General features: G+C 47.7%; 1 protein-coding gene across 7 annotated transcripts in view; it reads left to right on the top strand.

Annotated features, from left to right (window-relative positions):
- The window catches only part of LUC7L (LUC7 like), a 40,277-nt gene that overhangs the window by 13,673 nt on the left and 1,403 nt on the right, over positions 1–25,201 (top strand). For 4 of the 7 annotated variants that reach the window (XM_003809396.6, XM_008961607.5, XM_003809398.6 and 1 more), the window contains 5 exons: positions 7,435–7,545; positions 9,478–9,621; positions 16,386–16,562; positions 22,594–22,682; positions 25,030–25,059. In XM_003809396.6, the coding sequence (XP_003809444.1) occupies positions 7,435–7,545; positions 9,478–9,621; positions 16,386–16,562; positions 22,594–22,682; positions 25,030–25,059 (551 nt within the window). The remainder of the gene's footprint in view (positions 1–7,434; positions 7,546–9,477; positions 9,622–16,385; positions 16,563–22,593; positions 22,683–25,029; positions 25,060–25,201) is intronic. The other 3 variants (XM_008961605.4, XM_063598163.1, XM_063598162.1) reach the window with 1 other exon arrangement.

The following is a 25,201-nucleotide window of genomic DNA, read 5'->3' as shown; positions in this document are numbered from 1 at the left end:
TTTTTTTTTTTTTTTTTGAGACGGAGTTTTGCTTTTGTCGCCCAGGCTGGAGTGCAATGGCGCGATGATCTCGGCTCACTGCAACCTCCGCCTGCCAGGTTCAAGCAACTCTCCTACCTCAGCCTCCCGAGTAGCTGGGATTGCAGGCACGTGCCACCATGCCCGGCTAATTTTTTGTATTTTTAGTAGAGACGGGGTTTTACAATACTGGTCAGGGTGGTCTGAAACTCCTGACCTTGTGATCCATTCGCCTCGGCCTCCCAAAGTGCTGGGATTACAGGTGTGAGCCACTGCGCCCGGCCCAATTTTTTGTATTTTCAGTAGGCAGGGTTTCACCATGTTAGCGAGGATGGTCTCAAGCTCCTGACCGTGATCTGCCCGCCTCACCCTCCCAAAGTGCTGGGATTACAGGCGTGATCCATTGCACCTGGCCTACTGTTGGTGTTTTAAACATTTTTTTCCAGAATTCCACTGTTGGAAATGTGTCTTAAGGATATGTGAAAATGAATGCAGAGAAAAGATGTTTATCGTAACTTACTTTAAGAGGAAAAAAAGATGTAATACAACTATTGAGATAGGATCTTGTTCTGCCCAGGCTGGATTGCAGTGGCGTGATCATAGCTCACGGTAGCCTCCAACTCCTGGCCTCAAGCTATTCTCCTACTTCAGTCTTCGAAGTTCTGGGATTACAGTCACAAGCCACCATGCCTGGCCTAAAAGTATCTCTGCCTTGTGACTTATTTCTAGAAATCTCTATCCTAAGAAAGTAATTGGAAATACATGGAAACATGGTTATAGTAAAGATGTTTGTGGGCCAGGTGCAGTGGTCCATGCCTGTAATCCTAGCGCTTTGGGAGACTAGGGTGGGTGGGTCGCATGAGCCCAGTTGGAGACTAGCCTGGGCAAGATGACAAACCCTGTCTGTATAGAAAATACCAAAAAAATTACTCAGACAAAGTGGCCTGCAACTATAGTCCCAGCTACTCGAGGGGCTGAGGCTGGAGGATCAGTTGCGCCCAGAAGATGAAGGCTGAAGTGAGCTGTGGTTGCACCACTGTGCTCCAGCCTGGAGAACAGAACAAGAGTCTGTCTCAGATAAATGAATGAATGAATAAATGATACTTATGACAAAATTGTTTATGAGATTGAAATTTGGATCCAAGAAAAATGCCCAAGAAGAGAAATGAATGAATAAATTATAATGAACCTATATGATAGACTCTGCCCTTCAAACTAATGTTTGTGAAACCTGTCTAATGATTTCAAATTGCTTATGATAGGCAGGGCTCAGTGGCTCACATCTGTAATCCCAGCACTTTGGGAGGCTGAGGTGGGTGGATCATGAGGTCAGGATACCAGCCTGACCAACATGGTGAAACACTGTCTCTACTAAAAACATAAAAATTAGCTGGGTGTGGTAGTGCGCACCTGTAATCCCAGCTACTCAGGAAGCTGAGGCAGGAGAATAGCTTGAACCAGGAGGCAGAGGTTGCAGTGAGCTGAGATCGTGCCATTGCACTCTAGCCTGGGCGACAGAGCAAGACTCCATTTCAAAAAAAAAACAATTGCTCATGAGAACACAAAACAAAGACACAAAATATAAAGCTGTAACGATTTCAACTCAAGCCAGGCACAGTGGCTCACTCCTGTAATCCCAGCACTTTGGGAGGCTGAGGTGGGCAGATCACAAGATCAGGATATGGAGACCTTCCTGGCCAAGATAGTGAAACCCCATCTCTACTAAAAATAGAAAACATTAGCCAGGCGTGATGGTGGGCACCTGTAATCCCAGCTACTTTGGAGGGTGAGGCAGGAAAATCGCTTGAACCCGGGAGGCAGAGATTGCGGTGAGCCGAGATTGCGCCACTGCACTCCAGTCCAGGAAACAGTGCGAGACTCGGTCTCAAATAAAGAAAAAAAGAAAAAAGATTTCTGCCGGGTGCGGTGGCTCACGCCTGTAATCAGCACTTTGGGAGGCCGAGGCGGACGGATTGCATGAGGTCAGGAGTTCGAGACCAGTCTGACCAACATGGTGATAACCTGTCTCTAATAAAAATACAGAAATAAAATTAGCCAGGTGTTGTGGCGTGCACCTGCAATCCCAGGTACTTGGGAGGCTGAGGCAGGGGAATTGCTTGAGCCTGGGAGGCAGAGGTTGCAGTGAGCTCAGATGTTGCCTCTACACTGCAGCCTGGGTGACAAGATGACGCTGTGTCTCCCTGTCCCCTTCCAAAAAAAAACAATTGTGGGCCTTTGTTTTCTGCCTGGGCCATCACCTTAAGCTTGATGGATGGAACTCCTGGCACATTTCTACCCAGGATCCTCCCAGTACTCAGTTGTTTTACCTGGGAGAAGATGCCCTCCCTGTCCTCATCATTGGCTGCTTCCAGCCTGAGTCAGCCTCAGCCTGACCACAACAGACCCAGACCTTGATATGTTTTATCTGGAAGTTGCCTAGGAAAGGATGTGTGCTGTATTTGTTATAAGGCAGTCTATAAATAAACTAAGTTTCTCAACTTGTAAACTGTCAAACAGCAATATTAATCATATTAAGCTCTGAAAAAGTTACAGATGGCCAGGTGTGCGCTCACGCCTGTAATCCAAGTACTTTGGTGGGAGGCAGAGGCCGGAAGATTGCTTGAGCCCAGGAATTCGAGACCAGCCTGGGCAAAGTCTCTACAAAATCAGAAATGTTAGCTGGGTGTAGTGACGTGTTCCTATAGTCCTACCTGCTTTGGAGGCTGAGGTGGAAGGATGGTTTGAACCTGAGAGGTCAAGGCTAAAGTGAGCCGTGATCGTGCCACTGTATTCTAGCCTGGGTGACAGAGCAAGATCCTCTCGGGGAAAAAAAAAAGGTATATTTCTTTAGTGTTCACATGTTGAAAATGTAATGAATGTGTCTTTGTAATTCACCAAAAGTGTAATTAACCTTTACCCCCATGTTGTCTGGCCATGTGATGTTTTGAAAAGTTTTCAAAACAACATATATGGGCTCATTTCAAAGCTGTTTTTAATATACCACATGAGACCAGTTCTGATTGTATGTAGTTTTCCTGTCTTACAGTTGTCCAGTATAAGAGTGACATTTTTCTAGGTCAAATGTCTTGAGTTAGAGTCCCTGTGTGACCCTGGGCAAGTTATTTCACCTTCTTTTTTTCATCTATAAACTGGGCTGACGATGGCTGCCTCAGATTTGTGAGGATGAAGTGCAGGTCTTTGGAGCCAGACCACAAGGGTCCTTGGATCCTGACTCCGTTGCTTACTTAGTGGTTTGGTAGCTGTACTTCACTTTCATCGTCCATGCAGTGGAGACCCGACGAGCTCCTCTGCGGCTGTTTTTTTTTGAGATGGAGTTTCGCTCTTGTTGCCCAGGTTGGAGTGCAATGGCACGATCTCAGCTCACCGCAACGTCCGCCTCCCGAGTTCAAGTGATTCTCCTGCCTCAGCCTCCTGAGTAGTTGGGATTACAGGCATGCACCACCACGCCTGGGTAATTTTGTATTTTTAGTAGAGATGGGGTTTCTCCATGTTGGTCAGGCTGATCTCAAACTCCTGACCTCAGGTGATCCACCCGCCTCAGCCTCCCAAAGTGCTAGGATTACAGGCGTGAGCCACCGCACCCGGCCCTTCTGCGGCTCTTTGGAGGTGTTTAGCGCACGTGGCTAGCGCAGCACAAGGGCACCTGTCTGCTGTGACAGTTCTGACTGACATCATGGGCTTTTCTCAGGCTCAGTGACCACCGGCCTGTGTCAGTGCTGCTGGGCCGGGAGAGCTGGTAACAGCACCAGGCAGTCCATGTGTGGAGGGACAGCCTCCTCAGTGGAGGTGACGTGTGCTGATATTGCCCAGTTTTGCCATACTGTTAGGACACAAGTCTTTGTGCTGGTGCTGTCTGTGCTCAGGGGCTTTTAGGGTTTATGTTTCATAACGCTACTCAGAGATAGAGAGAGGTTGGGTGACTTTCTAGTAAGTGGTAGGTTGTGATTAGGACTTAATTTTTGGAATCGAATGTCTTTTTTTTTTATCATTTAGATCTGCTCTTTTAAGAAACAGGCTAAAGTTGAGAAACACTTTGAAGGGAGAGGGCAGTAGAACAGAAAGCCACCTTTTAAAGAACTTGGCAGCTCTTGGTTGGCTTGTTCTCTGTTGCGAGGTTTACCATTTATAGTTGTTGTTTTCTGTTTGAGCCAGTCTTGCTCTGTCGCCCAGGCTGGAGTGCAGTGGCATGATCTTGGCTCACTGCAACCTCCGCCTCCCAGGTTCAAGCGATTCTCCTGCCTCAGCCTCCCTTGTAGCTGGGATTCACCTCGTAAGGTGAATTAACCTTAGCATGTGATAGTTCTCTTAGTGTTTCCCACCACCCTTTTCAGAGTAAGCAATTACACGTCTAGAGTTTCTTTTCCTCTATCTCTTTGGGTAAATAGCAACCAGTGGTGCCCGCCACCACGCCCGGCTAATTTTTTTGTATTTTTAGTAGAGATGGGGTTTCACCATACTGGCCAGGCTGGTCTCAGACTCCCAAAGTGTTGGGATTACAGGCGTGAGCCACCGTGCTGGGCCTACCATTTAGTGTTCTTTTTTTTTTTTTGAGACGGAGTCTTGCCCTGTCACCCAGGCTGGAGTGCAGTGGCACATAATCTCTGCTCACTGCAAGCTCTACCTCCCGGGTTCATGCCATTCTCCTGCCTCAGCCTCCTGAGTAGCTGGGACTATAGGCGCCCGCCACCACGCCCGGCTAATTTTTTGTATTTTTAGTAGAGACGGGGTTTCACTGTGTTAGCCAGGGTGGTCTCGATCTCCTGACCCCGTGATCCACCCACCTCAGCCTCCCAAAGTGCTGGGATTACAGGCGTGAGCCACCACGCCCGGCCACCATTTAGTTTTTAGGTTATCAGACATCTGAGTCCATAGCCAATTTGGATTCTGCTTAAGGTGCAGGTAATTGCTTTGATGGGTTAAGGTACTGGGAGAGTTGTCAGCTGCCTATTTCCCATTTGACCCCTCAAGTGAATCCCTGAATCTGTCTCAGGTTGGTGATTGATTGCTCCGCTTGAGCAGACAGTACAGGGCCACTGTGTGGGTGAACCTGGAGCATCTCAGACTGGTCTGTTAGGGGCTGTTGTCTGAGGTAAGCACAGAAGAGAAGGCACAGTGACCCTTGTCAGCTCCTTAATACTTGGATCCTGATGAGCTCCAGCCAGCTCTTCACCTTTCCAGAAAGTCCAGTGTACAGGTGCATAGAAGCAGTCAAATGCCGGATCATTTGTTTTCCTGATTCTTTGATTTGAACATACTGAAATGTTTACTAGAGAATATCTGGGTGACCAACAAGAAGCACTTTATGTATTTTTTTGAGAGGGAGTCTCGCTCTTGTTGCCCAGGCTGGAGTGCAATGGCGCGATCTCAGTTCACTGCAACCTCTGCTTCCCAGGTTCAAGCAATTCTCCTGCCTCAGCCTCCCAAGTAGCTGGGATTACAGGCATGCGCCACCACTCGTGGCTAATTTTGTATTTTTAGTAGAGATGGGGTTTCTCCATGTTGGTCAAGCTGGTCTCGAACTCCTGACCTCAAGTGATCCACCTGCCTTGGCCTCCCAAAGTGCTGGGATTACAGGCGTGAGCTACCACGCCTGGCCAAGAGGCAGTTTTTGAATTCCAAAATTATGGAGTGATATCTGGGAGTCAGCCTTCATCAGTGATGCTGCTTGTGCTTTCTCCAGCTTCTTGGGAGACTGGGCACCAGGAGACTTGGAGGTTCTTCCCTATCTTGACCTACTCCCAAGTATGCATGTTTTTGAAAAAAATATTTAAGATTTCTAGAGAAGATCACAATCTTCTCCAGTGTCTGTGTAATCCATTGTGGAGCAGTTTATTACAGCTGACCTACTGTCTCCTGTCCGTTTTAGGAGCGGTGACTTAGATTATCACCCCTTAGTGTTTTCCTGTCATCTGCCTTCTCATCTCCACCTAAAATTTAGTTTTTGGTAAAAGATCGTGCTATCTAAACTTGTCATCATTGCAAAAGAAATTTATGTTTATCATGATGCTGACATTAGCAAGCTGACTCATGGTTTAATGTTAGTGTTTCTTACTACTGGTCACTGGCTGACAGTCGGAAAAGTGATGCCCTATTTTTTTTTTTTTTTGAGATGGAACCTTGCTCTGTTGCCCAGGCTGGAGTGCAGTGGTGCCATCTCGGCTCACTGCAACCTCTTCCTCCCAGGTTCAAGCGATTCTTCTGCCTCAGTCTCCTGAGTAGCTGGGACTACAGGTGCCCGCCACCACGCCCAGCTAATTTTTATGTTTTTAGTAGAGATGGGGCTTCACCGTAATGGGAAGGCTGGTCTCGAACCTCTGACCTCATGGATCCTCCCGCCTCGGCCTTCCAAAGTGCTGGGATTACAGGTGTGAGCCACTGGGCCCTGCCTGTTTTTGTTTTTGATACGGAGTCTTGCTCTGTTGCCCAGGCTGGAGTGTGGTGGTCTGGTCTCAGTTCACTACAACTTCTGCCTCCCAGGCTCAAGCGATTCTCCTGCCTCAGCCGCCTGAGTAGCTGGGATTACAGGCACCCACTACCATGTCCGGCTAATTTTTGTATTTTTATTAGAGACCATGTTGGCCAGACTGGTCTTGAACTCCTGACCTCATGATCCGCCCACCTTGGCCTCCCAGAGTGCTGGGATTACAGGTGTGAGCCACTGCGTCCGGTCCTGTCTCTGTTTTTATCTGAAATTATGTTAGCCTTTGCCTAGTTATGGTGAATTAACCTTAGCATATGATAGTTCTCTTAATGTTTCCCACCACCCTTTTCAGAGTAAGCAATTTGACGTCTACAGCTTCTTTTCCTTTATCTCTTTGGGTAAATAGCAACCAGTTTTTCCTGCTACTTTAGATAGTAGGCAATAACGAAATGTATTCATAGCTCTCAGTAATATTTGTTCTATTGTTTTGTTTTTGAGGTGAAAGGGGGGACCCTACCCTCAGAACATGAGGGAATAATATTTACGTGGCTCACAAAGACCAGTGAGTACATCATATGCATCTCTCACAACTCCCCAGAAGAGGGCCTCCAGCACGAGTCTAGGCTCAGCCTTTTCTGTCCCTCCGAGAACTCTATGAATTGCTGCCAAGTGTTTTAATTTTCCTCAGAATTTCTTTGTAATGTTGTTGAGGGTTGGAGGTCCTTTTACAAATTTTGGAAATAAGTAAATCAAATGAGAAGACCATGCTTCCAAACAATCATTCTGTTTAACAGATCCCCTTGATTTAATGCAATTATGAATGTATTAGTGGTAGTGTAGTTTAAGATCTTCCCCTTGAATCTACAGGCTTTAAAGAAACGAACCTAGGAGTGTATTTCCTATCAAGCAAATGGGTTCTAAGACTTTACGCTTTACACATCATTGATTATAGCGCTCTGCTTTTCCCGTGCTAGGCAATGGATCACTTGGAGTCCTTTATTGCGGAATGTGATCGGAGAACTGAGCTCGCCAAGAAGCGGCTGGCAGAAACACAGGAGGAAATCAGTGCGGAAGTTTCTGCAAAGGTATGCTTGGGTGGCTTCGGTGTCTGGTGTGTTCTTAAAAATACTGGCTTGTCAATAGCTTTTTTTTTTGAGATGGAGTCTCCCTCTGTCACCCAGGCTGGAGTGCAGTGGCACGATCTCAGCTCACTGCAAGCTCCGCCTCCCGGGTTCATGCCATTCTCCTGCCTCAGCCTTACGAGTAGCTGGGACTGCAGACGCCCGCCACCACGCCCGGCTAATTTTTTGTATTTTTAGTAGAGACGGGGTTTCACCGTGTTAGCCGGTATGGTCTTGATCTCCTGACCTCGTGATCTGCCTGCCTCAGCCTCCCAAAGTGCTGGGATTACAGGCGTGAGCCACCGCGCCCGGCCTTGTCAATAGCTATTAACTGACCCTCAGCACTGATTGTGTGGACAGTACTCTCTGCCTTACTCCAGTTAAGGATAGAGGGCTGTGATGAAGCATTCATGTGTCATTGAATTCTCATCCCTCAGGAGCTGCTACCTCTGTCTTTTTATTCTCTCCATTTTCGTCCTCTGTACATGGTTTATCATTATTTTTTAATTTTAATATATTCTTTGCTGAGTTTGGTGGCTTATGCTTGTAGTGCCAGCACTTTGGGACACCAAGGTGGGGGCAGACTGCTTGAGCCCCCCAGGAGTTTTAGACCTGAGCAACATGAAGAAACCCCATCTCTACAAAAAATACATATATTAGCCAGGCTTGGTGGTGCACGTGTGTATACCAGTTACTCAGGAGGCTGAGGTGGGAGGATCACTTGAGCTTGGGGAGATTGAGGCTTCAATGAGCTGCGATCATGCTACTTTGCTTCAGCCTGGATAACAGAGTGAGACCCTGCCTCAAAAGAAAAAAAAATTATTGTCGGTTTTTTTTTTTTTTTTTAAGAGACAGAGTCTTGCTCTGTCGCCCAGGCTGGAGGGCAGTGGTGTGATCTCGACTCACTGCAAGCTCCGCCTCCTGGGTTTACGCCATTCTCCTGCCTTAGCATCCCGAATAGCTGGGACTACAGGCGCCCGCCACCACACCCAGCTAATTTTTTGTATTTTTAGTAGAGACGGGGTTTCACCGTGTTAGCCAGGATGGTCTCGATCTCTTGACCTCGTGATCTGCCCGCCTCGTTTTCCCAAAGTGCTGGGATTACAGGCATGAGCCACTGCGCCCAGCCATCTTTTTTTTTTTTTAAATAAAGATGGAGTCTGTTGCCCAAGCTGGTCTGGAACTCTTGGGCTTAAGCGATCCTCCCGCCTTGTCCTCCCGAAGTGCTGGGATTACAGGTGTGAGCCAGCATGCCCAGCCTCTGCATGTTGTTTTAAACGTTAATATCTCCACATAAAACTGGAAAGAATTGGTAAGGAAATGGTCAAACTGTGGTACATCCATATCATAGAATGAAAAGGAGGTAGATTTTTATGTAATTAGACTGAGTGCCATTTACATCACTCTTCTGTTTTTCTCTTCAGTGGAACTAAGTCTCTCCTCGTTTTTTCTTTTCAGTGTTGTAAAAGCATTTCTTAGGATTTACGCAATTGCTAGTTTGACCAAAGGTGCTATTTTGTTTCAGAAGGTAAATCCTAGTAATTAGGTATTTTGCTTACAGCTTAAATCTGTACATTTAAACCTAGGCATTTTATTACCCATACCCAGAAGAAAATCATAAAGAGAGACAGCCTAGACAATGACCAATCTGTGATGATCCTTGGAAGCATGTTGGAAGTGACAAAGGTGCCACTGGTTTCATTGGAACATAGTACTCGTTTATGGTTACAGTCTCAATGCTGGCAGTAAGGATGCCTTCATTGTTAAGTGTGAATCTTTAGCTCTTCCACTTATTTTCAGTAGAACAGACTGGAAATGGGGCAGGAGAAACCCTTGTTGCCTTTGCATTCACTTTCATTTTCAGATGTCTGCTTACCTCATTCTTTCTCCTCACAGGCAGAAAAAGTACATGAGTTAAATGAAGAAATAGGAAAACTCCTTGCTAAAGCCGAACAGCTAGGGGCTGAAGGTAATGTGGATGAATCCCAGAAGATTCTTATGGAAGTGGAAAAAGTTCGTGCGAAGAAAAAAGAAGCTGAGGTTGGTGAGAGAAGTGCCTTAGGGCAAGAGAAATCTTAGTAATTTGGCAGCGTTGACCGTTGGAATTAATTGAGCCCATGCTTGCTCCCATTTTAAAAAAAATTTATACATTTTGGGCCCAGTACAGTGGCTCACGCCTGTCATCCCAGCACTTTGGGAGGCCGAGGCGGGCGGATCGCGAGGTCAGGAGATAAGACCATCCTGGCTAACACAGCGAATCCGCGTCCCTACTAAAAATACAAAAAAATTAGCCGGGCATGGCGCCAGGCGCCTGTAGTCCCAGCTGCTCCGGAGGCTGAGGAAGGAGAATGGCGTGAACCCGGAAGGCGGAGCTTGCAGTGAGCTGAGATTGCGCCACTGCACTCCAGCCTGGGCGACAGAGCGAGACTCTGTCTCAAAAAAAAAATTTATAAACGTTGTTTTTGCAAGCAGTTTTAGCTTCATAGCTAAATTGAGAGGAAAGTACAGAGATTCTCCATGTACCCCCTCCTCAGACAGCCTCCTCCATTCCTAGCATCTGCCCACAGTCAGTGGGACTACATTGACTTGTCATTATCACCCAAAGTCTGTAGAAAATGTTAGGTATGTGATGAATACATAAAATATATGAGGATACTAGTCTTTTATTTACTGCCATAAAATATACACAAGTCTATTATGAAAAGGTAACGTGTCAAAACTGAAGCATATGGCCAGCTATGGTGACTCTTGGCTTTAGTCTCAGCTGTTCGGGAGGCTGAGATGAGAGGATCCCTTAATCCTAGGAGTTTTGGAGTCCAGCCTGGATAACATAGCAAGACCCTGTCTCTAAAAAAGAAGAGGCTACATGCAAACGCTTACAGACCATACATGACACCATTAGCCGTCGAGAGATGTTAACAAACATAGTGCAGAGGTGCAGTATTAGATCAGGGCTGCCTAAGAATAACTGTAATAGGTGCTGTACTACTGTAATAATTCATGCCACTTGCTGTTGCCATTGTGTGGAGCTCAAGGGTCGTGAGTATCCCCTTGAAACACCACGTGACACTCATCATCTCCGAAGGAGCAGTTCACCTCTCCAGTACATTCCTACTGCAGTAAAAAGTGAACTCACAGGGTTCCTAGGCGTTTTTCATCGTGTTTAGTGCAATACCATAAACTTTGAGTAATGCCATAGGATCCATATGCCACTAGTGATGCTGAAAATGCTCCCAAGAAGGCAAGAACAGCCATGATACTACAAGAAAAAGTTGAGTTGCTTGATATATACATTAGATTGAGGTCTGCAGCTGCAGTTGCTACCATTTCAGACGGACAATTCATCTTGTAAATGAGCAGTGTAAACATACAGAATTGATCAGTACAGCACAGTACTATAAATGTATTTTATTTTCTCTTCCTTATAATTTTCTCTCTTTTTTTTTTTTTTGAGATGGAGTCTCGCTCTGTCCCCCAGGCTGGAGTGCAGTGGCGCGATCTCAGCTCGCTGCAAGCTCCGCTTCCTGGGTTCACACCATTCTCCTGCCTCAGCCTCCAGAGTAGCTGAGACTACAGGCGCCCACCACCACGCCCGGCTAATTTTTTTGTACTTTCAGTAGAGATGGGGTTTCACTGTGTTAGCCAGGATGGTCTGAATCTGACCTCGTGGTCCACCCGCCTCGGTTTCCCAAACTGCTGGGATTACAGGAGTGAGCCACCATGCTCGGCCCATGGCTAATTTTTTTTTTTTTTTCATTTCTAGTAGGGATGGGGTTTCACCATGTTGGCCAAGCTCGTCTCAAACTTCTGACCTCAGGTGATCCGTCTGCCTTGGCCTCCCAAAGTGCTGGGATCACAGGCGTGAGCCACTTCGCCAGGCCATTTGATACCTTTTATGAGTCTTGTAATTTTTCTCATAGTGAAGATCTTATGCATGTTTTGTTAGATTTCTACCTAAATATTTCATTCTTGCGGGTGCTGGTGTAATTGGTCATTTGTTTTTTGGTTTTTGTTTTTGTGTTTTTTTGACATGGAGTCTCATTCATTCGCCCAGGCTGGAGTGCAGTGGCGTGATCTCGGCTCACTGCAACCTCCGCCTCCTGGGCTCAAGCGATTCTCCTGCCTCAGCCTCCCGAGTAGCTGAGACTATAGGCGTGTGCCACCATACCTGGCTAATTTTTTGTGTTTTTAGTAGAGATGCGATTTAACCGTGTTAGCCAGGATGGCCTCTATCTCCTGACCTCATGATCCGCCTGCCTTGGCCTCCCAAAGTGCTGGGATTACAGGTGTGAGCCACCGCGCCCAGCCCTCCCCGCCTCCACCCCGCCCCCCGCCCCCCGCCCTGAGACAGTCTCACTTTCTCACCCAGGCTGGAGTGCAGTGGCGCGATCTTGGCTCACTGAAGGCTTGATCTCCTGGGCTCATTTGATCCTCCCACCTCAGCCTTTCAAACAGCTAGGACTGAAGGCACATGCCACCAAGCCCAGCTAATTTTTTGTATTTTTTGGAGTGACTGGGTTTTGCCATGTTGTCAAGGCTGGTCTTGAAATCCTTGGCTCAAGCGATCTGCCCAGCTCTGCTTCCCAAAGTGCTGGGATTAGAGTCATGAGTCACCATGATGCCTGGCCTCTTGTAATACCTTTATCTGGTTTTGGTATTATGGTAATGTCCCCACAGAAGGAGTTAGAAAATACTCTCTCTGCTTCTATTTTCTGAAAGCGATTGTAGCGAATTGGCATGATTTGCTCCCTAATGCTTTGGTAGAATTCACCAGTAAACCCATCTGGACCTGATGCTTTCTGTTTTGGAAGGTTATTAGTATACAGATCCATTCAGATCATCTGTTTTTTTGTGTGTGAGTTTTGGCAGATTGTGTCTTTCAACATTATTATAATTTTTTTTTACACGGAGTCTCTCTCTGTTGCCCAGGCTGGAGTGCGGTGGTGCAATGGCTCGCTGCAACCTCCAACTCCTGGGTTCAAGTGATTATCCTTCCTCAGCCTCCTGAGCAGCTGAGATTACAGGTGCCTGCCACCATGCCCAGCTAATTTTTGTATTTTTAGTAGAGAAGACGGGGTTTCACCATGTCGGTCAGGCTGGTCTCAAACTCCTGACCTCAAGTGATCCACCTGCCTCAGCCTCCCACAATGCTGGGATTACAGGCGTGAGCCACTGCTCCTGGCTGTCTTTGAAGGGATTGGTCCATTTCATCTAGTTTATCGCTTTTGTGGGCATGGAGTTGTTGTTTTTAAGAGTTGTTTATATTATTCCTTTAAAGTGGGTGGATCCGTAATGATGTCCTGTCTTTCATTTCTGATATTAGTACAGTCATATCTTTCTTAATGACAAAGATTAAATATTCTGAGAAGTGCGTTCCGTGGTTCATCATTGTGAGAACATTATAGAGTGTGCTTAACAAACCTGGGTGGTATAGTCATGTGGGCTGTATGGTGGAGCCCATTGCTCCTAGGCTCCACACCTGTACAGCATGTTACTGTGCTGAATACTATAGGCAGTTGCAACACAGTGGGCCCCTAAATATTTGTGTATGTAAACATAGAAAAGGTACAGTAAAAATACAGTATAAAAGATAAAAAATAACACTTGATACAGTTTGGATGTGTGGCACGTCCAAATCTCATGTTGAAATGTGACCTCCAGTGTTGGAGGTGGGGTCTAGTGGGAGGTGTTTGGGTCATGGGGGTGGTTCACTCATCAATGGCTTGGTGCCCTCCCTGGGATAGTGAGTTCACCTCAGAGCTGATTGTTTAAAGGAGCCTAGGTCCTTCTCTCTGTCTCACTCCTTCTTTTGCCATGTGATATGCTGACTCCCCTTTTGCTGCCTTCTGCCCAGCGTAAAAGCTTACGGAGGGTGGGTGTGGTGGCTCATGCCTGTAATCTCAACACTTTGGAAGGTTGAGGCAGGAGGATTGCTTGAGTCCAGGAGTTTGAGACCAGCCTGGGCAACATAGGGATACCCCATCTTTACAAAGAAATTAAAAATATGGCCGGGCACGGTTGCTCATGCCTGTAATCCCAGCACTTTGGGAGGCCAAGGTAGGTGCATCACCTGAGGTCAGGAGTTCGAGACCAGCCTGGCCAACTTGGTGAAACCCCATTTCTACTAAAAATAAATTAGCCAGGTGTGGTGGCGGGCACCTGTAATCCCAGCTACTTGGGAGGCTGTAGTAGGAGAATCGCTTGAACCCAGGAGGCGGAGGTTGCAGCGAACAGAGATCGTGCCATTGCACTCCAATCTGGGTGACAGAGCAAGACTCTCTCACAAAAAAAAAAAAAAAAAAAAAAAGCCGGGTGCGGTGGCTCACGCCTGTAATCCCATCACTTTGGGAGGCCGAGGCGGGTGGATCACGAGGTCAGGAGATCGAGACCATCCTGGCTAACATGGTGATACTCCGTCTCTACTAAAAATACAAAAAATTGGCCAGGCGTGGCGGCGTGCGCTTGTAGTCCCAGCTACTCAGGAGGCTGAGGCAGGTGAATGGTGTGGACCCGGGAGGCAGAGCTTGTAGTGAGCTGAGATCGTGCCACTGCACTCCAGCCTGGGCGACAGAGCGAGACTCCGTCTCAAAAAAAAAAAAAAAAAAAAAAGTTATGTAAATGGAATCATACAGTAGGTAACCTTTTGGGACTGACTTTTTTTATTCAACATAATCAGCGTTTATTTTGAAAGATGTTAGAAGGTGGCATTTAAGGTTTCAAAACTATAGAAGGGGACAGAGTAATGTTATGAATATTTGTGTACCACAATATTGTTTTTGCTTAAGTTTTTTTTTTTTTTTAAGTTATGTAGCATACTATAATGGAAATTCAAGTTCTTGCTAGTTCCTTGTCTACTTTTTTTTTTTTTTTTTCTCAGACAGAGTCTCGCTCTGTCGCCCAGGCTGGATTGCTGTGGCGCGATCTCGGCTCACTGCATCCTCTGACTCCCGGGTTCAAGTAATTCTCAGACTCAGCCTCCCGAGTAGCTGGGATTACAGGTGCCAGCCACCATGCCCGGCTGATTTTTTTGTATTTTTAATAGAGACGGGGTTTCACCATCTCGGACTCCTGACCTTGTGATCCACCTGCCTTGGCCTCCCAAAGTGCTGGGATTGCAGGTGTTAGCCACTGTGCCCAGCCTATTTTTTTAATATTAGAGGGTCCTGCTGTCAGCCAGGGTCACCCAGGCTGAAGTACAGTGGCGCAATCACAGCTCACTGCCCCTTCGACCTCCTGGGCTCAAGCAGTCCTCTCGAATCAGTCTCTTGAGTAGGTGGGACTATAGGCGCGTGCCACCACATGGGGCTAATTATTTTCTTATTTTTAGAGACCGAGTCTTGCTGTGTTGCTCAGGGTGATCTCAATCTCCTGGGGCCAAGTGATCTTCCTGCTTCACTCTCCTAAAGTGCTGAGATTATAGGTGTGAGTCACTACACCAGGCCTGGAATACAATTTTTTTTTTTTCCTTTTTGGAGTTTTCCTCTGTCCTCCAGGTTGGAATGCAGTGGTGTGATCTCAGCTCACTGCAACCTCCACCTCCTGGGCTTAAACAATTCGTGCCTCAGCCTCTCCAGTAGCTGGAATTACAGATGCCTGCCACCATCTGGCTTTTTTTTTTTTTTTTTTTTTTTTTGAGATGGAGTCTCGCTCTTTCGCCCAGTGGCATGATCTTGGCTCACTGCAAGCTCCGCCTCCCGGGTTCACGCCATTCTCCTGCCTCAGCCTCCTGAGTAGCTGGGACTACAGGCGCCCGCCACCACGCCCAGCTAATTTTTTCTGTTTTTTTAGTAGAGACGGGGTTTCACCGTGTTAGCCAGGATGGTCGTGAGCTCCTGACCTCATGATTCGCCCGCCTCAGCCTCCCAAAGTGCTGGGATTACAGGCGTGAGCCACTGCGCCCGGCCAATTTTTGTATTTTTAGTAGAGACAGGGTTTTGCTATGTTGCCAGGCTCGTCTTGAACTCCTAGCCTCAAGTGATCTGTCTGCCTTGGCCTCTCGGAATGCTGGGATTACAGGTGTGAGCCACTGAGCCCAGCCTGTTAGTGCCTTGTTTTTTTAAGATGGAGTCTCGCTGTGTTGCCAGGCTGGAGTGCAGTGGCACGGTTTTGGCTCACTGCAACCTCCGCTTCCCAGGTTCAAGTGATTCTCCTGCCTCAGCCTCCTGAGTAGCTGGGACTACAGGCATGTGCCACCACACCCAGCTGATTTTTGTATTTTTAGTAGAGACAGGGTTTCACAAAGTTGGCCAGGATGGTCTTGATCTCTCTCTTTTTTTTTTTTTTTTGAGACGGGGTTTTGCTCTTGTTGCCTGTGCGATCTCAGCTTAACAGCAACCTCCGCCTCCCGAGTTCAAGCCATTCTCCTGCCTCAGCCTCCAGAATAGCTGGGATTACAGGCATGCGCCACCACACCCAGCTAATTTTGTATTTTTAATAGTGATGGGGTTTCTCCATGTTGGTCAGGCTGATCTCGAACTCCGGACCTCAGGTGATCCGCCAGCCTCAGCCTCCCAAAGTGCTGGGATTACAGGCGTGAGCCACCGCGCCCGGCCTGGTCTTGATCTCTTGACCACATGATCCGCCCACCCTGGCCTCACAAAGTGCTGGGACCGTGCCTGGCCACGTTTCTTAAATATACAGTGAAAATTGAGTTGGTTATAAATATCTGAAGTTTTGTTTGTGTTTTTTTAATATTTGTTTAAAAGTCACCTCTGTCATCTTATCAAATATTTTCATTTTGGAGATTGAATTTGTGGTGGCAGTTCTATATACCTCACTTTTATTTCTCCATTTTCCTTCTCCAGGAAGAATACAGAAATTCCATGCCTGCATCCAGTTTTCAGCAGCAAAAGCTGCGTGTCTGCGAGGTCTGTTCAGCCTACCTTGGTCTCCATGACAATGACCGTCGCCTGGCAGACCACTTCGGTGGCAAGTTACACTTGGGGTTCATTCAGATCCGAGAGAAGCTTGATCAGTTGAGGGTATGTTCATCTGTTTCTGGAGAAAGCTGAGGAGTCTTGGGGTGTTTTCACATTTCTTTAATTTTTAAAAACCTTATGTTTTGGCCGGGCGTGGTGGCTGATGCCTATAATCCCAGCACTTTGGGAGGCCGAGGCGGGCGAATCACCTGAGGTCAGGAGTTCGAGACCAGCCTGACCAACATGGTGAAACCCCGTCTGTACCGAAAAATTAGCCAGGTGTGTTGGTGTGAGCCTGTAATCTTAGGTACTCGGGAGGCTGGGGCAGAAGAATTGCTTAAACCCAGGAGGCAGAGGTTGCAGTGAGCCGAGATCATGCCATTGCACTCCAGCCTGGGCGATAGAGTAAGACTCCATCTCAAAAAAAAAAAAAAAAAAACATTATGTTCTGATCTCTAAGAACTTGAGTTTTATAGTGAAATTCGTAGATTTCATCACTTGGATTCACACAAGAGACATGATAGCTCAGAGTCCAAAGGAGCCTTGGAGATTTATTTTGGATCCTGTCGTTAAGGGAAGAAAATGGCAGAGCCTATTCCCAGAATACATACAGGTCGTTGTGTATCTCTGAAATAACTTGTTAGGAGATGAGAAAGAATCTCTGGTTGGTCAAGACAGAGTGTCACACATCCTGGCTCCTTGCCTGTGAGCCACCTCAGAAGGGCGGGGTGAGGATGGGGTTTTTCTGGTAGCATTGTACCATCCCGGCCCAGAGAAAACCTCTGTTCCTTCTTCAAGGCTCTAAGACATTTAAAAACTTTTTTTTTTTTTTTTTTTGAGACCGAGTCTCGCTCTGTCGCCCAGGCTGGAGTGCAGTGGCCCAATCTCGGCTCACTGTAAGCTCTGCCTCCCAGGTTCACACCATTTTCCTGCCTCAGCCTCCACAGTAGCTGGGACTACAGGTGCCTGCCACCACGCCCGGCTATTTGTTGTTGTTGTTGTTGTATTTTTAGTAGAGACGGGGCTTCATCGTGTTTGCCAGGATGGTCTCGATCTCCTGACCTCGTGATCCGCCCGCCTCAGCCTCCCAAAGTGCTGGGACCACAGGCGTGAGCCACCGCACCCGGCCGACATTTAAAAACTTTAAGTACGGAATGCTAAGAAGGAAGGTTGGACATATTTCCACTACTTTGAATTGTCTCCCTTCACACTGATGGAGCCCCCCTTACTGCATACTAAGACCTCAGGATAGGATGGTGGGAAATTAGCCAGCCTCCCCCTGTATACCTGAAATGTAGTGGAGGGACAGACGTGTCGCTGACTGCAGAATGCTGCAGTGACCACGGCTGAGGGCCTTTTGTGCCCCAGGAAAGAGCTGTTCACTCAGGCTGCATATGGCAGGGCTGTGCACCTCAGGAGGGTCCCATAGGTGATTGTGTGAACCTGGGACTGTGATGGGAGCTGGTGCAGCAGTGAGGTTATTCTCGGCCACTGGTCTTGAAACATTTTACTTCCGTGTTCCCGAGAGAATTTTGAAAAGCAATGTACTCTGTCAAAGTTGGAATTTTTCTTTATAAGTTTATAGGTATGAAAGACGTAAAAGTGAGGCTGGGTGTGGTGGCTCACGCCTGTAATCCCAGCACTTTGGGAGGCCGAGGCAGGTGGATCACCAGGTCAGGAGTTCAAGACCAGCCTGGCCAACATAGTGAAACCCCGTCTTTACTAAAAATAGAAAAATTAGCCAGGCATGGCAGCGGGCGCCTGTAATCCTGGCTACTCGGGAGGCTGAGGCAGGATAATTGCTTGACCTGGGAGGCAGAGGTAGCAGTGAGCTGAAATTGTGCCACTGCACTCCAGCCTAGGAGACAGAGCAAGACTCCGTCTCAAAAAAAAAAAAAAAAAAAAGGCTGGGTGCAGAGGCTCAGCCTGTAATCCCAGCATTTTGGGAGGCCGAGGCAGGCAGATCACTGGGTCAGGAGATTGAGACCATCCTGGCTAACAAGGTGAAACCCCGTCTCTACTAAAAATACAAAAATTAGCCGAGCGTCGTGGTGGGCACCTGTAGTCCCAGCTACTCGGGAGGCCGAGGCAGGAGAATGGTGTCAACCCAGGAGGCGGAGCTTGCACTGAGCCGAAATTGCACCACTGCACTCCAGCCTGGGCGACAGAGCGAGACTCTGTCTCAAAAAAAAAAAAAAAAAAAAAAGATGTAAAAGTATCTTATGTATCCAATAGAATTATAAATCACAATTTAGTATGCATTTACCACTCTATTAAAAATTTGCTTTTGGCCAGGCATGGTGGCTCACACCTGTAATCCCAGCACTTTGGGAGGCTGAGGAGGGCGGATCACTTAAGTCAGGAGTTCGAGACCAGCCTGGCCAACATAGCAAAACCCTGTCTCTACTGAAAACACAAAAATTAGCTGGGCATGGTGGTACACATTTGTATTCCCAGCTACTTGGCAGGCTGAGGCAGGAGACTCACTTGAACCCGGGAGGCAGAGGTTGCAGTGAGCTGAAATCGAGCCACTGCACTCTAGCCTGGGCAACAGAGTGAGTGAGACTTTGTCTTAAAGAAAAAAAAATTGTTTGTTAGCCACTGGAAATGTTACTTTCCCATTTCTCCTTTAAATTATATTTTCATTTCACAGCTCAGAATTTTGTCCTACTGTAGTTGTTTTTTTTTTTTTTGAGGCAGGGTCTTGCTCTGTCACCCAGGCTGGAGTGCAGTGTAACGAACTCAGCTCACTGTAACCTCCACCTCCCAGCTTCAAGAGATACTCCTGCCTCAGCCCTCCAAGTAGCTGGTACTATATGCGTGCACCACCATGCCTGGCTCATTTTTGTGTTTTTAGTAGAGATGGGGTTTCACCGTGTTGCTCAGGCTGATCTCGAACTCCTGAGCTCAGGTGATCCACCTGTCTCGGCCTCCCAAAGTGCTGGGATTACAGGCGTGGGCCACAGTGCTTGGCCCTCATGTAGTATTTTTTTTTTTAATATCTGCAGTCTTTTATTTCCTTAATGTATATCTCTGCATTAGAAATGTGAATATTGTGAAATGTTTTTCCCTTCTACCTTAAGAAGCATTAACTTGGTTAGAAAGCTTGTTTTATCATTGCAGCATAGAGTTGACCAAAACAACACAACTCGTATTACAGCCTTTGATAAATAATTATTAAAGTAACAGTGCACAATGTATTTGGAAATGCACCTCTTAATGATAGGGAGAGTGGGAGTTCTGTGCCCTAGTTAGAAGAGGCCTCACTCACAGTAGTCCCAGAGGTATCCACCTTCCTAGGCCTCCCAGAGTGCTGGGATTACACATGAGCCACTGCACCTGGCTAATCCTTAATTTTTTTAAAAACTGCCATCCTTGAGGCTGGGTGTGGTGGCTCACGCCTGTAATTCCAGTCTTTAGGAGGCCAAGGCAGGAGAATTGATTGAATCCAGGAGTTTGAGACCAGCGTGGGCAACATGAGGAGACCCTGTCTCTACCAAAAATTTAAAAATTAGCCAAGCATGGTGGTGTGTGCCTGTAGCTCCAGCTACTCAGGAGGCTGAGGTAAGAGGATTGTTTGGACCTTGGAGCTCAAGGCTGCAGTGAACTGTGATCACGACACTACACTCCAACCTAGACAACAGAGGATTTTTTTTGGTTTTTTTTTCAGAGACAGGGTCTCCCTCTGGCACCCAGGGTGGAGTGTACTGATGTGATGGTAGCTGATAGCTTATTGTCACTGTAACCTGGAACTCCTGGACTCAAGTGGCCCTGCATCCTGAGTCTCCTGAGCAGCAGAGACTACAGGCATGCACCACCACATCTGGCTCATTTTTTTTTTTTTTTTTAGATAGGAGGTCTTACTATGTTTCCCAGGCTGGTCTCAAACTCCTGGCCTCACATGATCCTCCCAGTTCAGCCTCCCAGAGTGCTGAAATGGCATGAGCCACCGTACCTGGCTTAAATGCCATCCTTAAACATCACCTTAAAGGTGTCCATCCATGTGTGCCCTGCTTCAGACACAGGATGAGCATGGGTGAAGGTTTAGAGCTGGAGATGCCAGTCACCCAGCTTTGCATACTTGCCGTGCCCTTGTGGGGAGCGTGCTCTCATCCACACTGGGTATGGAAGATTATCCTTATGCCATCGTGGCTCTCTGGATGGAGAAGACTCGTGATTCTTTGTCTTACTGGCTCTGACTTGCTCCCACTCGGGGCTTCACTTGACACAGATGAGGGGCATTAAATGTCTTAGAGTTGATATTGGGAGTAGTGGGTATACAGAACGGTGCCCGGTGCTTTTCCACTCAGCTTGTGTTGATGGTATTTTCATTGGCGATGTTTCTCATCCCCTTATATTGCTTTCTTCATCAAGCCTGATGATTCACATCATCCTGTGTTGAAAGCCAGTTGCAGAGGATTTGTGGTCCACCTCCCCTGGCCTGCTGTCCTCCAACTCAGTTTGTTCTAAAGCCAGCGTAGCACCCAGCACCCTGAGGTTGGGCCGCTTTTTGGCTGTAGGGATTCTGCTCCCAGTAGCAAGATGTGTTTGATGAGATACATCCGTCCTTTTTTACCATAAAGTTTGTAGAGTCTCCTACCTATCTGGGTTGGTTTGAAACAATGTGATCAATTCCCTGTGAGTTAGAAGTATAGCATCACTTAGAATAGACAGTTTGTTACCAAATTGTTAAAATCTAATGATAGGCTGGGTGGTTCAGGCCTGTAACCCCAGCACTTTGGGAGGCCAAGGCAGGAGGATTGCTTGAGTTGAGGAGTTCAAGCTCAGCCTGGGCAACATAGCAAGATTCCATCTCCATAAAAAATGTTTAAAGATTAGTCTGCCATGGTGGCACACGCCTATAGTCCCAGCTACTCAGGAGGCGGAGCTAAAGAGGCTTGCTTGAGCCTGGGAGGTCAAGGCTCCGGTGAGCTGTGATTGCGCCACTGCACTCCATCCAGCCTGGGTGGACAGAGCAAGACCCTGTTTCAAAAAGAAAAAAGTGACCAAGCGCGGTGGCTCACGCCTATAATCCCAGCACTGTGGGAGGCCGAGGCAGGTGAATCACGAGGTCAGGAGATCGAGACCATCCTGGCTAACATGGTGAAACCCTGTCTCTACTAAAAATACAAAAAATTAGCCGGGCGCAGTGCCGGGCGCCTGTAATCCCAGCTACTCCGGAGGCCGGGACAGGAGAATGGCGTGAACCCGGGAGGCGGAGCTTGCGGCGAGCCGAGATTGCGCCACTGCACTCCAGCCTGGGCGACAGAGTGAGACTGCGTCTCAAAAAAAAAAAAAAGTAAATGTAAACGAGGCCGGGTGCAGTGCCTCACGCCTGTAACTGCTGCACTTTGGGAGGCCGAGGCAGGCAGATCACAAGGTTAGGAGTTTGAGACAAGCCAGACCAAGATGGTGAAACCCCGTCTCTACTAAACATACAAAAATTAGCCGGCCGTGCTGGCACGCTTGTAATCCCAGCTACTCAGGAGGCTGAGGCAGAAGAATCGCTTGAACCCGGGAGGCAGAGGCTTCAGTGAGCAAAGATCGCGCCACTGCACTGGGCAACAGGGCGGACTCCGTCTCAGGAAAAAAAAATGTAATGATAAAGCATTTTTTCATGTGTTATCTTCTTCATTAAGAAGTTTTAAAAATGAATGTGTTGGCCGGGCACGGTGGCTCATGCCTGTAATCCCAGCACTTTGGGAGGCTGAGGCAGGCGGGTCACAAGGTCAAGAGATCAAGACCATCCTGGCCAACATGGTGAAACCCCATCTCTACTAAAAATACAAAAATTAGTTGGGTATGGTGGCATGTGCCTGTAATCCCAGCTACTTGGGAGGCCGAGGCAGAAGAATTGGTTGAACTCGGGAGGTGGAAGTTGCAGTGAGCCGAGATCACGCCACTGCACCCCAGCCTGGTGACAGTGAGACACCGTTTCAAAAAAAAAAAAAAAAAAGTATTCCCATTTCCTAAAAGTGTCCCTTCAATTTTTAAATTACCAATACTGAGCTCATATAAAGGTGATTTGTTAAGTAGCATTCACACTCTGGTTTGTGTAACTTGCTCTTCCTCATTTTTTGTTTCATTTATTTAGAAAACTGTCGCTGAAAAGCAGGAGAAGAGAAATCAGGATCGCTTGAGGAGGAGAGAGGAGAGGGAACGGGAGGAGCGTCTGAGCAGGAGGTGAGCCTGAGGGCTGGCACTGGATGGGCTGCACTGGCCTTGGGCATTCCCTGCTCGGTCCATTCCACTGTTGCTTGGAATAGTCAGGGCCTGCTCAATAGGCCATTATAAAAGAAAATAGTAAGGCCAGGCCTGGTGGCTCATGCCTGTAATCCCATCACTTTGGGAGGCTGAGGCGGGCAGAACACTTGAGGTCAGGGGTTCGAGACCAGCCTGGCCAACATGGTGAAACCTTGTCTCTACTAAAAATACAGAAATTAGCTGGGCGTGCTGGCATGAGCCTGTAATCCTAGCTACTCGGAGGCTGAGGTGGGAGAATCACTTGAGCCCGGGAGGCAGAGGTTGCAGTGAGCCGAGATCGTGCCACTGCACTCTAGCCTGGGCAACAGAGACTCCATCTCAACCAAAAAAAAAAAAAAAGTAAACAGCATGTTCAGTCCAACAAAACAAAACAAAACACGGCCCAGCACAGGACTGTGTGTGCATGGCAGTCAGGTAACAGATCCAAGCTGTTGGGGGCTGTGTGTGGGCACTGCTGTTTATTTACTGAGTGCTATGGGGCCATTGGACACCTGTTTACAGAGGAGGGGCGGTGCCTGCTCCCCTTTGGCAAGCGTGCTGGGCTGGAGTAGAAGCAGTAGGACCTTGGGGAGCTAGGTGGGAAAATCCAGATGGAGGAGGTGGCAGTTTAAGCCAGGTGAGGGGCGCAAGGAGTCCGGGAAAGTTCTGGGATAGAACTGATGGGATTTGCTGGTGGTGTGTGAAGTGTGCAGAGGAGGAAATGAAGCTGGTCTCCTGGTTGCTGGCCCGGAGTTGCTGCTTGGTGAGGTTGGAAGGCTGGGTGTGGTGTATTGGAGTGGGAGGAGGTGGGAAGTAGAAGATGCCTCTGGCCACACTCAGCTTGAGAGGCCATCTTGAGGTGGGGCTGTTGAGTCTGATTGGAGTTCAAAGAGGTAGGAGCCAGAAGTAACCACATCCTCCTGGACACAGCTCATTGTCCAGGAAGGTTCCCAAACCACTTTACCTGAAAGAATTCCTCAGTGCATAACTCAGGGCGAATGTTTATTGTGTTTGTTTTTGAGACAGGGTCTCGCTCTGTCACCAGGCTGGAGTGCAGTGGTGCGATATCGGCTCACTGCAGCCTCCACCCCCTGGGTTCAAGCGAGTCTCCTGCCTCTGCCTCCCAAGTAGCTGGGACTACAGGCCTGTGCCATCACGCCCAGCTAATTTTTATATTTTTAATAGAGACAGGGTTTCACCATGTTGGCCAGGCTGGTCTCGATCTGTTGACCTCATGATCTGCCCGCTTCGGCCTCCCAGAATGCTGGGATTACAAGCGTGAGCCACCACGCCCGGCCGTTTGTTGTTTTACCAGCAGGAGATTCTGATTGGAGAGAAACTTAAACAGTATAGAAGAAAATATTAAGCAAAACACACAATCCATTTTTTGCATGCACTGTCATGTTTAGGCTATTTGTGTTGCGGATGTACATGGGGCCACTTGACCTTAATGGCTTAGGGGCATAGAATGAGGCCTCGTAGCTTGCCTTTTTCAGCCTCTTGGTTGTGTGGCAGAATGAGCTGATGACTCTCACCTGACAGGAAGCCTGTGTCTGGAACTTCGGGCTTTGCTTTTCCTTTTCTGTGTTTTTGGTGTGCCCCACTCGCTGTCTGCACATTCTGTGCTGGTGTCTGTTGTAAAGACTGGAGAATCATTTGTAGGACTTGAGTGCAGCACAGTCAGTGTGCACACTTTTCACGGCCCTTGTAATGTTACAGGGCTGTGTCTGATGCTCAGATGTGGGCCCCTCTGTGAGGCTCAGGTGACACTGAGTGTGCCACAGAGTGACTGCCACAGAGTGGCTGTGGGGATGGGAGCATTGGCACTTCCCATTCAGACTGGGAACATGCAGGCAGCTTGAAAACAGCAGGTCTTTGGGGGAGGTGCCTCACTTCTTAAATTTGGAGTCCTCCCCCAAGAGGGTGAGGAATAGGGGTGCTTTCGGGAAGTCATTCACTTTTTTTTTTTTTCTTTTTGAGACAAAGTTTTATTCTTGTTGCCCAGGCTGGAGTGCAGTGGCACAATCTCAGCTCACTGCATCCTCTGCCTCCTAGGTTAAAGTGATTTTCCTGCCTCAGTCTCCTGAGTAGCTGGGATTACAGGCACCCGCCACCACGCCTGGCCAGGTTTTGTGTTCTCAGTAGAGACGGGGTTTCACCATGTTGGCCAGGCTGGTCTCCAGCTCGTGACCTCAGGTGATTGCCTGCCTAGGCCTCCCCGAAGTGCTGGGATTACAGGTGTGAGCCACCATGCCTGGCCTTGTTCATCTTTTTTTCCCCCTTTTAGGTCGGGATCAAGAACCAGAGATCGCAGGAGGTAGGTTTCCAGGTCCATTAAAATGTTCTCAAATTTTTTTTCCATAAGCATTTTTCTTAATATTTAATGATTATGCCTTTACAAATGTTATCTGGCAGGTAGGGCTGGCTTGTGAAGGGCACAGGGCAAGAGGTTGCTTGGT

This window comes from Pan paniscus, chromosome 18, assembly GCF_029289425.2.
Source record: "Pan paniscus chromosome 18, NHGRI_mPanPan1-v2.0_pri, whole genome shotgun sequence".
NCBI classification, from domain to species: domain Eukaryota; kingdom Metazoa; phylum Chordata; class Mammalia; order Primates; family Hominidae; genus Pan; species Pan paniscus.
Note: the sequence above shows the minus strand (reverse complement) of the source record. Positions and strands in the feature narration are given on the sequence as shown.